At 42.1% G+C, this 14,592-nt stretch overlaps 1 protein-coding gene across 5 annotated transcripts in view; it reads right to left on the bottom strand.

The window, feature by feature from the left end:
* ZZEF1 (zinc finger ZZ-type and EF-hand domain containing 1) overlaps positions 1 to 14,592 on the bottom strand; it is a 116,717-nt gene that overhangs the window by 97,059 nt on the left and 5,066 nt on the right. For 4 of the 5 annotated variants that reach the window (XM_036341280.1, XM_036341276.1, XM_036341278.1 and 1 more), the window contains exon 2: positions 3,274 to 3,418. In XM_036341280.1, the coding sequence (XP_036197173.1) occupies positions 3,274 to 3,418 (145 nt within the window). Of the gene's footprint in view, positions 1 to 3,273; positions 3,419 to 10,981; positions 11,087 to 14,592 lie in introns of those variants that run through there. The other variant, XM_036341279.1, reaches the window with a different exon arrangement.

The raw sequence follows: 14,592 nt of genomic DNA, 5'->3' as shown, positions 1-14,592 counted from the left end.
GAGGGCACCAAAATCACTGGTATCCTTGTTATGCAACTGAGGACCACGAGGTTCAGGTGACGCCAAGACAACAAAAAAGGGTGGCACTGGGAATACCCCTTTACACTGTCCCCAGTGCTCCTCCCACCATTACAGTTTCCTCTTTCCCATGTGACTCCGCTGGACGCTCCGCCATCTGTCCTTCCCTCTGGCCACTGTACAGGCTCTGACCTCAACATCTCCTGCTCATACACCTGCCCAGGTTTTCTAAGTAGCTCCTCTCACCACCCTTTGTCTGACATTAACCCAAGTAATCATATAAAAACACAAAACAGACCATGTCTACTCCTGTTTAAAAGCCTTTCTTGATTCCCCATAACCTACAATAAGATGCCTTGAACTGAGGTGCCCAGAAACCAAAAGAATGTTAGGGCCAAGTGAAGAGACGATAAACATGAAGGCTTTGCCTGGAGCCCAGATACACTTGTAGATCTGAGGGGTTTTCTTTTCTTTTTTTATTTTCTAGTAAATCATAACATACATAGCAAAAAGTACCTATAATTGTATCACTTAATGAGCTTCCACAAACTAAACACACCCAGGTAAGCAACACCCAGAGCAAAACCCCAGAAGCCTGTAGGAGAAATTGTTTTTAAGTGTAAAGCAAACAGATATGTTAGAGAGGATGAAACATGAGGCTGAGGAGAAATTTTGCACTTGAAGCAGCTCCTTTTGATTATGCCCCTGCACAACCCTGAAGACACCGGTTTGACCTCCCAAGCAAGACTCAGAGTCCATGCCACCCCTTGCCCTCCTTCTACAGTTTCCTTTCCTTAGCAGATTCCCACAGTCATGCCCAAACCTCACATTATGACCCTGCTGATGCCGCACTGATTTCCCAGAACCCATGAGAAAAAACAGACTGATTCTTGTAATGAGAAATATTTTTTCATATGTTGGAACAAGCAATCGATTCAGTAAAGATGCTGTTTCTCGTTTAAATTCTAAGCACTCCCCTGGCTGGTGTGGCTCAGTTAGTTGAGCATCGTCCTGTGCACCGAGAGGCCCTGTTGGATTCCAGGTCAGGGCACATGTCCTGCTTGCAGGCTCGATCCCTAGTAGGGGGCATGTGGGAAGAAGCCAATTGATGTTTCTCTCTCTCCCTCTCCCTTCCTCTTTGACTGAAAATCAATAAAAACATATTTTTAAATATATTTTATTGATTTTTTTACAGAGAGGAAGGGAGAGGGATAGAGAGCTAGAAACATAATATCAGCTGCCTCCTGCACACCCCTTACTGGGGATGTGCCTGCAACCAAGGTACATGCCCTTGACCAGAATCGAACCTGGGACCCTTCAGTCTGCAGGCCAACGCTCTATCCACTGAGCCAAACCAGTTAGAGCAAAACATAAAAATCTAGCCAAAACCGGTTTGGCTCAGTGGATAGAGCGTCGGTTCGATTCCGGTCAAGGGCATGTACCTGGGTTGCGGGCACATCCCCAGTAGGGGATGTGCAGGTGGCAGCTGATCGATGTTTCTCTCTCATCGATGTTTCTGGCTCTCTATCTCTCTCCCTTTCTCTCTGTAAAAAATCAATAAAATATATTTAAAAAAAAAAATCTAAGCACCAGTACAATGAGATACAAAAGGAACAAGTTTCAGTCTGGATTTGAAAAAGAGACTAGGAAACTGAAATCCTACCAAAGAGGTGACTCAGCTTACTAAGGTTTGTCCAAGATTGTGATAAAACAATTCTTTTTTTTTTTTTCAATATATTTTATTGATTCTTTACAGAGAGAAAGAGAGTTAGAAACATCGATGAGAGAGAAACATCGATCAGCCGTCTCCTGCACATCTCCTACTGGGGATGTGCGCGCAACCCAGGTACATGCCCTTGACCGGAATCGAACCCGGGACCCTTCAGTCCACAGGCCGACGCTCTATCCACTGAGCCAAACCGGTTTCGGCGATAAAACAATTCTTTTAAGTTGGGTACTGACAGAACATTGTGAGTAGAAAGTCCTAAGCCTTGGATCTGGAGCCCCAATTTTTCTAACCTAATCTCCCCTCTCCCCACAGTCATCTTAGAGCAAAGTACACAAAGTGTCATCTGTTGGTGGGTTCCCTGGTCTCTCCTTCCTTCCCTCTCCTCCCAAAATATCTCTTTGGGGTGTTCAAATGAAGTTCCTGATGCTGTCACAAGCTAGTAACACAAAAGTGTGAGTAGTATGTAAATGCCAAAATATAAGGTAGCTAAATATAACTCAAAACATAATTTTAATTGCCATGAGAGTAGGAAAAAGTTAATATGTAAGGCTTCCTATAAAAATTATACAATTAAATCTTATAAAAATTATATAATTAAAGACAATTTAAGGAAGAATGGAAATATGCATTCTTCGGTGGAATACAGAAACTACCCTTCCTTTGCTTAATACATCATCAGCAGTAAGCCAGAGGTCAAGGGCAATCAGATTTACAATTATGTATCTATCAAATCTTCCTCCGTTGCTGCCCTAGCTTGGCTCTATACTAAGTATTATGACTCCAAGGGCACAAAGCAGGAAAACTTCTTAGGTAAGATAATCAGAGCCTAAAAAGATGGTGTGTCAAGTTTTTTTTTCCCCCTTTCAAATTTGTTTTCTCACTGGGGGGAAAAAGGTAATTTTATTATGATGATTCTGTTTTCTGAGCCCTCAAAAGAAACCATACAAAACCAAAGTTTTCCATATGTACAATGTAGAAAAAATATTGCTTAATTTCAAGCTATTTTTATTCTTACTTAAAGTTCAGGGTGAAAGCTTTCTAAAAAAAAACACTGAGTGCCTACCATGTGCCAAATTATGTACTAAATGTGAGGACACAGCAGAAATAAAAGGTCCCTACCCTCACAGAGCTCACAGTATAAGAGCGAAGATAGGCATTTAACAAATAAGTAATTACTTAGCTAATCACAATGCTACTATGTTGCAAAAAGAAATGCAGGATGCCAGGAGAAAGTACAATAGGGACCAGGAAAGGCTTCAACAGAGTGAAACAAAGAGACCCACTAAGAGCGGTAGTCTCATGACAGAGGTTCATAAAAATGGTAGAACTGCTCAACCATCACTGTACTTGGGGACCAAAGAAATGATTACATTGAACAGAATTAGTTCAGATCATATGCCTTATGAAGTACCTTTATTTCACAGTGCCCACAAGCTTGCCTAATTACAACCCATAATACTGCAAAGTTCATTTTGGCTCAGAGAGAGTGGCCTTTAGCATTAGGCACTCAGATGAAGGCCTTATACCTGGAACAAGAGAACAAGCTTGAAGTTGTCTGATGATGTGACTCAGCTCCCCCTGAAGATTAGCTCCACTGGAATTCTTGAGGGCCTCCAACATGCTCTCAGCATCAACTGTCCCATCACCTTCAGCATCAAATTGGGCAAAGGCCTACAAAAAAGAGATGCAAGAAAATCAAGCTCCAAATTTTGAAAAGAAAAAAAAATTTTAAACAAATTTTTTAAAAATTTTGATTGATTTGAGAAACATCAATTTGTTGTTCCACTTATTTATGCATTCATTGGTTGCTTCTTATATGTGCCCTGACCAGAGATTGAACCCATAATCTTGGTATTTCGAGACGATGTTCTAACTAACTGAACTACCCGCTAGGTCCTACAATTCTTAAGGCCAATCATTTTTGTTGTTGTTGTTGTGCGGCAATTCCATATATGTCATTCAAAGAACAAATAAATTCAGGCAGTAATTCACTGTGCTTTGCAGATATATGTATATAAGTATTACTACATGTATATACAATTTTATCATCTCATCTCTATTTCAAGAGAGTACTCCCAAATAATTTCAGAAGAAAGCAACCAATACAAAATTTTTCACCTGGTTACAAAGTGCTAAATACAAAGCTAGAATGAGAAAGAATTGGCTTAGAGTAACACCTCAGCTAAGCTGGGCCTTTGCTTTTATTTTTTTTATTTACTTATTTTTTTTAATATATTTTATTGATTTTCTACCAAGAGGAAGGGAGAGGGATAGAGTTAGAAACACTGATGGGAGAGAAACACTGATCAGCTGCCTCCTGCACACTTCCTACTGGAGATGTACCCACAACCAAGGTACCTGCCCTTGACTGGAATCATACCTGGGACCTTTCAGTCCGCAGGCCGACGCTCTATCCACTGAGCCAAACCAGTTAGGGCAAGGACCTTTCGTTCTAAACACTCTTCTGATATATCTACTTCACAGTCCTGTTTTCACGGACCTTTAGCCATAATCTAACTTGCTCTTTACCCATGTTAGGGCTATCTGAGGAACTGAGTACAGCATGGGATTTGGTTTGAATCCTGCTCTGTCACTACCTGGCAGACTTATGTATGTGACTTTATACATATTTAAACATATTTATACATATTTATATATATTTCTTTGCCTCCATAAGCCTCAGCTTCTTGATCTGAAATATCACCAAACTCACAGGCTGCTGCCTGGATTAAGTAACAGGTGAATAGAGCCAATAGTGAAAACACAGCAGCATTGCAAGTGTTTCCCTTCTCCTGTCTAGTCTACAATGTTACCCCCTCCACTGCTTCTGACCCCATTCCCTCTTACATCCTATAAGACTTTCCTCATTTGGTAACTGCCCCTATTCCCAGATCTCAAATCCTCCCTCATCAGTGGCTTCTTTCCTTCTGCTCATACACTCACTCACAGACATCCCTCACCAGGAAATACTTCAGGAGTCTCCTACCCTCTTTTCTAAGCAATCCCCTCTTCCTTAAAACTCCTGCTCCTTTTCCTTATTTTTCTCCTTCATGAAATACGAAAATGTCCTACTGAGGTTTCAAACTAATACAAATACCCCTATTCCATCACAGACCTCTGAACAATGCAATGTGTAATAGGGACATGTACAACCCCTTGAATTGGGGTCCAAAAACCAAGGACATAAATGCAGGATGGGGGACAGAGATTGGAAGCAACATGTGAGAAGGTTCTCGGCATTCTTTTTGCCTCTACTCAAAAAGTTAGTAGGGTTAAAGGCTTTACTAATCCTATATAATAAAAGAGAAACATGTAAATTGACCATCCCTCTGCTACCCTCACCAGCCCATCAGGCGTGGGTATGCAAATTAACTTGACAAAGATGGCAGGTTAATTTGCATGCACAGGCGCCAAGCGGAGAGCAGAGCGGGAGAGCCGGCGGAGAGTGGATGGGCTTGGGGAACTTGGCTCCCCAAGCCGCCAGACGGAGAGCAGAGAGGAAGAGCTGGCGGCTTGGAGGACTTGGCAGAGTGGGAGGCCATGGGACAGAGACAGAGCAGGAAGGGAAAACCAAGAGCGCAGGGAGCACCAGGAATTCTGGGAATAGTAGTTCTGGTGGCAGCCCCAGGACTGGAAGCGGAAGCCCAGAGCACGAAGAGCACCAGGAATGCTGGGAATCGTAGTTCTGGTGGCAGATGGATCTCCTAGACCAGTGATGGCAAACCTTTGAGCTCAGCGTGTCAGCATTTTGAACAACCCTAACTTAACTCTGGTGCCGTGTCACAGAAATTTTTTGATATTTGCAACCATAGTAAAACAAAGACTTATATTTTTGATATTTATTTTATATATTTAAATGCCATTTAACAAAGAGAAATCAACCAAAAAAATGAGTTCGTGTGTCACCTCTGACACGCGTGTCATAGGTTCGCCATCACTGTCCTAGACACTAGAACAAAGTGAGCCTGGAGCAAGTTAGTGTTGCGGTGGGGGATGGAGGGAAAGCAAAGGTGAGAGACATAAGTAAAATCAGAGTGTCTAGGAAAAATTGAAGGGAAGATATCCTAAAAGTTCCAGGAAATCTCCACCAATGAAGCAAAGAAAAAAATTGCCTCTATTATTCTGTGAGCAACAAACCAAACTGAGTTGGGGTCTCAGACAATTCGCTCATATGATTGCAAAGACAGACAGAAACTCCCAGATTGGAGAGGGCTCCCCTGAGGGCTCCCAGATTGGAGAGGGTGCAGGTCGGGCTGAGGGACCCACATCCCCCAGTGCGCGAATGTCATGCACCGGGCCTCTAGTCTAGGTATAATGTTCTAAAGGATAGAAGATATCCTATTCTTTTCTGATTAGACCAAATCAAAGAGCCTGAGTTAGTTTGGAAGCTGCACACCAAAAGGAAGAGAGTTACAGGCCAGTTGTTTTGTAGAGCATTTCTCAACTTGGGCTGTGTGATGCTTCCTCATGATTAGATTCAGGTTATGCATTCTTAGCAGGAGTACCACAGAAGTGACCCTGTGATCTTCTTGGTACATAGTATCAGGAGTTGATTTGTTCCATTACCGTTGAAGTTACTTTTAATGACTTGGTTAAGATAATGTCTGCCAGGTTTCTGCATTTTAAAATAGCTATTTGGGGGAGTTCATTTGAGATCTTGCTCTCTGGCTATATTGTCATTTTAGCTCAAATAAACTCTTAAAATACTCATAGAACAAGCTTGCAAACAGCAGATTACCCACCCCTCGTCTGGCCTATGAACCTGTCAGGCTCCTTAGGGGCACCATCCATCCATTTTTCCATCAGAAACAAGGGGTGAGGCCACGTAGGTGTTCTGCATGTGTGTAGGTTGCAGTGAACTCCTCGGATGGTGGAGGGGCAATCCCGCAGTGGAGCAGAGTGGCTCTGTTTGTGCCACTCTGAGAGGAGTGTGGGGTACCTTTAGTCCCCACTTTTAAATGAGTAGACAGCCCAGGACCACTAGACATTTGAGGAAATGATTAATATGAAACAGAAAAAACAACTTGGAGAAAGAAAGGACTATTCAAGGAGAAGAAAAGGACTATCAATATCTTCAGAGAAATATTTTAAAAGATATTTTTAATGCCAGCTTTATTGAGGTTTAATACAGTGAGTTTTAGTATATTCTGTGTAGCCACCACAACCACTAATAAAAAAGGATATTACAACCATGAAATAACAAAATACTAATATTAAAAACAGGCTATCCAGAAAAATTTTAAAGCTCTTGAAAATTAAAATATCAAGGCAAAATAAAAATATTGACAGATTTTGGAAGACAATCCTTATTAGGCTGGAAGACAGAGTTAACTAAAGTGCCCCAAAAGTAGACAGAAAAGACAAAAGGATGGAAACTGAAAAAGAAAAGAAGAAAAATCAATCCAGGACATCCAACATCCAAATAATGAGCTCCAGAAAAAGGGTACACAGAAAACAGAGAGGAGGAAATCACAATTGTTGTGGTTCAAGATAATTTCCCGCCGAAACCGGCTTGGCTCAGTGGATAGAGCATCGGCCTGCGGACTGAAAGGTCCCAGGTTCGATTCCGGTCAAGGGCATGTACCTGGGTTGCAGGCACATCCCCAGTAGGAGATGTGCAGGAGGCAGCTGATCGATGTTTCTCTCTCATCGATGTTTCTAACTATCTCTCTCCCTTCCTCTCTGTAAAAACTCAATAAAATATATATTAAAAAACAAATTTTTTTTTTAAAAAAAGATAATTTCCCCATATAAAGGACAAGAGTTCTGAGACTAAAGAGGCTGAATACCCCGCACAACGGATTAAAGCACATCATAATGAAATTTCACAACACTGAGAGGAAAGAGAAGTCCTACTTTCAGGAGAAGATGCAGTTCCAAGTGAAAGGCTAAGAATCAGAATGGGACTGATTCAGCAGTTACACTGGAAGCCAGAAGGCAAGGGGAGCAGGACCTTCAACATTCTCAGGGACTCTCCTAACCCAGAAGTCATACTCAGCCCAATACCATCAACTGTGCAAGAGAATAAAAACATTCCTACACAAAAATGAACTACTTAACACTCCCTTGTTCAGAAAGCTACTAGACGAGGATGTGGCCATTTGAAGGAATACACCAAGAAAGAGGAAGAATGGGATCCGAACAAGAGAAAATGAATCCCCAGATAATGGAGATTCTAAGATGCTACCTGCACAGAAGACCTAGAGAATACCAAGTTTACCAGTAGACTGAAGCAGATCAGAAGGCACTTGGAAACAGGCTTTGAGAACATGAACTGATAGAATACCCATGTAACTGAACATATTGAATGTTTGTGTGAGAAGAGATTTAGAAAATCTGGGGTTAAATTAATGGTAAAAGACAAAAATATTAAGTAAAAGAAAAGTACCAATTTAATGGTTAACTCCAAAGAAAATGTATAATAAAGGAAACGTAACCATGGAATACTACACAGCCAAGCTATGAATAAAATTTCTATAATAATGAACATATCAAGAGTGATCTAAAAAGACTGAAACAAGGGAGGACAAGAGATGTGCAGGTATGGACAAGGACAGGAAGGTGAAAGACAACTAAAGTCTCATAGTCTACAGTGGGAATAAAATGGATATAACCTAAACCTAAAAACTCATAAAGAATATAAACACAGTCAGACTAAAAGGAAATCTGGATTAGAGTATGATGTCAGATTTACTGCTTACTCTGAGACCTGGGACAAGACTCTGGGCCTCTCTAAATCTCAATTCTTCTTTCCACCCAACCTTTCTTCATGGCTTATCGTGAGGATCCAAAGGCTTAGCAAAGAAGACTATGCCTAGCAAACCGCATGGAGCTGTTGTGAAGGCCGTTATTGCTCTGTAGAGAAGAGATGGAAGAGTGGGCTGGCTGACTGCAGATTTGCATCCATTTGCCTTGGTCTGAGGGCAGCATGAGACAGGACATAGGCCATTCCTATTGAACCTCCTTGACCACTACTGAGATCAAGACCATGGTACATACATGAGAATGTGCCAAAATCATCACAGACCAGAAATGTGTGCCCAGACCAGCAGAATGCAATGCAGTGGGCATAGGTTGCACGCTAGTTCAACTTGGGAGAAACACGCTCCATCAGAAGTCCAAAGACCTGGATCTGGTCCCAGTTCTGCTACTTATTGACTGAGAGGACCACTATCCATATAAGGCCTAGTTCACTCATCTGTCTCACATCCCATGTCTAAGTGAAATACTAAAAGGACTCTCACATAGAAGGAGTAAACAATCTAGTGTAAAACAAAAACAGAGAAAAATAACACTACTAACAGCAACATTTATTGAGCATTAAGCATGTGCCAGGCACTGTTCTAGGTGCTTCACATGAACTAATTCATAATCCTCACATCAACTAGGTAAGGTAGATAGTATTATTATGCTCGTTTTATGGGTGAGGCAACTGAAACACGAAGTGGTCATGTAAGTCAATCCAGGTCACATGGCTTGAGGGTGGAACTAGGATTTGTCCACAAGCAGGTTGACTCCAGGGCCCGATTCTCAAGCTCAGTCTAAAGAACAGTAAAATAGGTAGATTTATAAAGCAGCAAAATCGCTGATACCATTAATAGGCTAACTACAGGTGTCCAGGATATCACAGAAGGGAATCCCTTTATGGGAGAAGGGAGACAGGTTGCACGCAATCGTTACTAAGGTCCCAGCCAACTCAGACTCTAGATTAGGTGCCAAACAAGTATCATCCCCTCGATCTACCATGTTCTCTCTCACCTAAGAAGGTACAGCACATGCTGTACCTTTCTTCCTTTGCCTGGAAAATTCTTCCAGCCTCTCAAGCTTTGGTTTGGTGAAGCCTTTCCCAAACTCCAGTCTACTATTACATGCTTCTCTGTGATCCTTTTTTTAAAACATTGTTTTAGCTTATTTGTTTGTTTGCTTATTTATTTACTAGAGGCCCGGTGCACAAAAATTTGTGCACTGGGGCGGGGGGGGGGGACCCCTCAGCCCGGCCTGTGCCCTCTCTCAGTCTGGGACCCCTCGGGGGATGACCACCTCCTGGCTTAGGCCCGCTCCCTGGGGGACTGGGCCTAAGCTGGCAGTCAGACATCCCTCTGGCAGCCTGGCAGCCTCGGGGGATGTCCACTTGCCAGCGGGGAGCAGGCCTAAGCTGCAGTCGGACATCCTTAGCACTGCTGAGGAGGCGGGAGAGGCTCCCACCACCACTGCTATACTGGCAGCCATCAGCCTGGCTTGTGGCTGAGCATAGCTCCTCCTGTGGGAATGTACTGACCACCAGGGGGCAGCTCCTGCATTGAGCTGGTGGTCAGTGTGTGTCATAGTGACCAGTCATTCTGCTGTTAGGGTCAATTTGCATATTACCATTTTATTATATAGGATTTTAAAATATGTTTTTATTTATTTCAGAGAGGAAGGGGGAGGTAGAGAGAGATAGAAACATCCATGATGAGAGAGAATCATTGATTGGCTGCCGGCTGCATGCCTCCTACTGGGGGTCAAGCCTGCAACCCATGCATGTGCCCTTGACTGGAATCGAACCCAGGACTCCTCAGTCCGCAGGCCGACGCTCTATCCACTGAGCCAAGCCAGCTAGAGCTAATTTATTTGAGAGAGAAAGAGAGAGACAGAGACAGAGACACACAGAGAGTGACATCGATTTTGTTGTTCCACTTATCTATGCATTCACTGGTTGATTCTTGTATGTTTGCTGACCACGATCAAACCCACAACCTTAGTACATAGGGATGATGTCTAACCAACTGAGCTATTCGGCCAGGGCTTCTCTATAGTGCTTGAAAGTGGAAAGGGCTTAGGATGGACAAAAGGGAAGAGAAAGAGAACAAAAGACAAAATGCCCGTGTGTATGGGAAGCAGTGAATGGACCTAGATGCTTAAAGAGTACTGGGAAAGAATGACACGCAAATTCGTGAAGCGTAAAAAAAAAAAAGAAAAAAGAGTACTGGGAGATAAGCATGGAAAGACTTAAATGTAAGACCAACATTTGACACTGAAGTTTCTAAAGCAAGAGAGTACATGATGAAGTGGCATTTTGGAAATCACATAAAGGCAAAAGAGATATGACCTTTCCTCCACAGCTCTCTTGGATCATGAATTGCTCCACAAGAAGCCAATACCATCATCCTCCTCACAGCAAAGCACTCAGAGCCAAAATCACCCAATATCTTTCTCTTCTAAACTGCCGCATCACCCGTAATGGCCATCACTCACTGAAGACTTCCTGTGTATTGGACATTACAGGCTCCTGGCTGGGGGGACTCACAGCCTCGCTGCAGAACAGGACCAGACAACCAGACAGTGTGCTCTAAGTGCCAAGTGACCTGTACAGAAGAGAAAACAAAAAGCCTAAAGGGTGGGGCTGGAAACACCATTATACAGAAGCCATCTGAATCCCGCCACAAGAAAGGCTTGGTCCTGGTCAGGTGACAGTACTAAGACAGGGAATCTTGAAGAACTAAGAAAAGCAAGGTCCACACACAGGACAAGGAAGGTATCCCACTGGCTAGAGCACAGGACTTGTGCAGGAGACAGAGATAGATGAGGTCAGACAGAGGAATAGGCCAGCCTGTGGGCTCCCTCTCATTCAGAGGATCCCTCAGGAAGTGGGGAGCCCCCGTGGGCTGCGAGCTGAGAATAAGCCATGCTTGTAGCCTGCTTCATCTTTACGGTACATATACACGTCTCTCACACTCTGTGTCTTGAAGGGGTAGAGAATTACAACTGTATTATATTTGCATAGTTCTGGGGCTCAGAGCCATTTTAAATTAGTTGATTAATACTTCCAACATGGTAACACCAAAATAGTACTGTTCTCCAAATTTCCTCTAAACCCAATAGTGACTAAGTGCCTTTTAAATTTTTCACTAATATCTGTTTCCTCCAACATCAAGAAATACCTTTTTTAAAAATATATTTTTATTGATTTCAATAAAAGGGAGAGAGAGAAACACCAATGATGAGATAGGATCATTGAACTGACTGCCCCCTGCACACCCCACACTGCGGATTGAGCCTACAACCGGGCATGTGCCATAACCTGGAATCAAACTGTGACCTCCTGGTTCATAAGTTGACACTCAACCACTGGGCTATGCAACCGGCCTCTTTTTTTTTTATTATTATCATTGTTAATCCTCACCCGAGAATATTTTTTCCATTGATTTTTAGAGAAAGTGAAAGGGAGGGAGAGAAAGAGAAAGCGAGAGGGAGGGAGAGAGGAGGAGGAAAGGGGGGAGAGAGAAATGGGGGTGGGGTGGAGAGAGAGAGAGAGAGAGGAGAGAGACACATCGATTGGTTGCCTCCTGCACGCCCCCTGAATGGGGTGGGGGACTGAACCTGCAACCCATCCGTTTGTGGGCCTACACTCCAACCATTGAGCAACACCAGCCAGGGCAAGAAATATCTAATTAAAAGGTTGCAGATTGAACATATGCCAAAGGAATTTCTTCTCTGATAATGGTCCTAGAGCAATGGAAACTAAAGAGAAAATAAACAAATGGGACTACATCAAAATAAAAAGCTTTTGCACAGCAAAGGAAACCATCAACAAAACAACAAGAAAACCCACTACATGGGAGAACATATTTGCCAATGATATCACCGATAAGGGTTTAATCTCCAACATTTACAGGTAACTCATGAAACTTAACAACAGGAAGATAAACAATCCAATCAAAAAATGGGCAACGGACCTAGATAGACACTTTTCGAAAGAGGACATACAGAAGGCCGAAAGACATATGAAACATGCTCAAAGTCACTAATTATACGAGAGATGCAAATCAAAACGACAATGCGGTATCATCTCACACCTGTCAGAATGGCTATTATCAACAAATCAACAAACAACAAGTGCTGGAGAGGATGTGGAGAAAAAGGAACCCTTCTGCACTGCTGGTGGGAATGCAGACTGGTGAAGCCACTGTGGAGAACAGTATGGAGCTTCCTCAAAAAACTAAAAATGGAACTCCCATTTGACCCAGTGATCCCATTTCTAGGAATATATCCCAAGAAGCCAGAAACACCAATCAGAAAGGATATATGCACCCCTATGTTCATAGCAGCACAATTCACCATAGCTAAGATTTGGAAACAGCCTAAGTGCCCATCAGCAGATGAGTGGATTAAAAAACTGGTACAACTACACAATGGAATACTACGCTGCTGTAAAACAGAAGGAACTCTTGCCATTTGCAACAGCATGGATGGACCTAGAGAGCACTATGCTAAGTGAAATAAGCCAGTCAGAGAAAGACAAATACCACATGATCTCACTCATTTGTGGAATATAGAGAAAAACATAGACTGATGAACAGGGACAGATCCCAAGACAGAGAAACAGCGATCAGACTATTAATCCCCAGAGGGAAAGTAGGGGAGAGTGGGGGTAAGGGGAAGAGAACAACCAAAGGACTTGTATGCATGCATATAAGCCAAACCAATGGACATGGACAACAGGGGGATGAGAGCATGAGTGGGGGCGGGGGGAGGGAGAGAAGATGGGAGTTAATGGGGGGGGATGAGGACACATTTATAATACCTTAACCAGTAAAGAATTTAAAGATAAAAAAAAAAGTTTGCAGATTGAATATAAAATACAAGTTTGAAGATGAAGACTGAACCATATTCAATCTCTTAAATGAAACTGAGGGCACTATGGGTGGAAATACTTACTGAGTGCTGGCTATGCACCAGGACTGTGCTAAGACAATAAATGAATAAAAATGGTCCTTCCATCAGGGTTTACAATCAAATGAATTTCACAAAGTAAGCACCAAAACTAATATGACAAATTAATAAAATAAGACCTATTCATATTAAATTCCTACCTTAAAGCCACCTGCTATCAGCCTGTGTTGAGCACTTTTTTCTGCTCTACATGATTTTCTGGAAGCATATAATATTAAGAGCACAAATATCTAATCTCTAATCTCTGATGTCAAATAAGAATTTAATTTTAACTCTATTTCTCTTCTACATATGAGTCAATTAAATATTGCTTCCTGTGAGCAAACCAGAGTATTTCTCCATGGACCACACCCACCATGAGAAAAGAAAGGTGTGTTGTACTATAAAATGATAACATCTCAGACTCTGGGCCATACAGCAACTCCTTTAGGACACCACCTTAAGCAATTATGGTCAGAAACATGAAGGCAAGACAGCTGTGTGGACATGGAGAGCAATGCAAATTGGTAGCCAAGAAAAAACACCAACATGTAAACCTTGGAAACTTTTAGCTATTTAATAGTAAATAATGTAACCAATGATAACCTGCTCTATGGTGCTAGCTCTTATAAATTGAAGAGAAATAATTCATCATTTTAGTTGCTACTATAAAGATATTTTATTATTTCACAAAAATCTTTAAACTTTTATTAGAATATCACAATACATTTTCATAAGCTTACTTGCGGAATTAACTAAGACACAGAAATGTGTACTTAATCAAGTCAAAAGACAGACTTATTTTTAAAGCAGAGAATCAAATGCATGGCTTATATTTACTTATTTTTATATTACTAATATAATACTCCCTTATTTATAGACAGGACAACCAACCACAATGAGATGATCCCAATCATTAGGTATTATTATTATTATTAATAATTTTAATCCTCACTGGAAGCTATGTTTTATTGCTTCTAGAAAGAGAGGAAGGGAGGGAGGGAGAGGGAGAGAGAGAGACATCAATATCGGTTGCCTCCCCTATGCACCCTGACCAGGAATTGAACCTGCAACCTAAGTGTGTGCTCTGATTGGGAATCGAACCTGCAACCTTTTAGTGTATGGAGACGACGCTCCAACAGGCTGAGCCACCC

The sequence above is a fragment of the Myotis myotis genome, unplaced genomic scaffold (genome assembly GCF_014108235.1).
Source record: "Myotis myotis isolate mMyoMyo1 unplaced genomic scaffold, mMyoMyo1.p scaffold_m19_p_17, whole genome shotgun sequence".
Taxonomy (NCBI): Eukaryota; Metazoa; Chordata; class Mammalia; order Chiroptera; family Vespertilionidae; genus Myotis; species Myotis myotis.
This window is presented reverse-complemented; position numbering and strand designations above follow the sequence as displayed.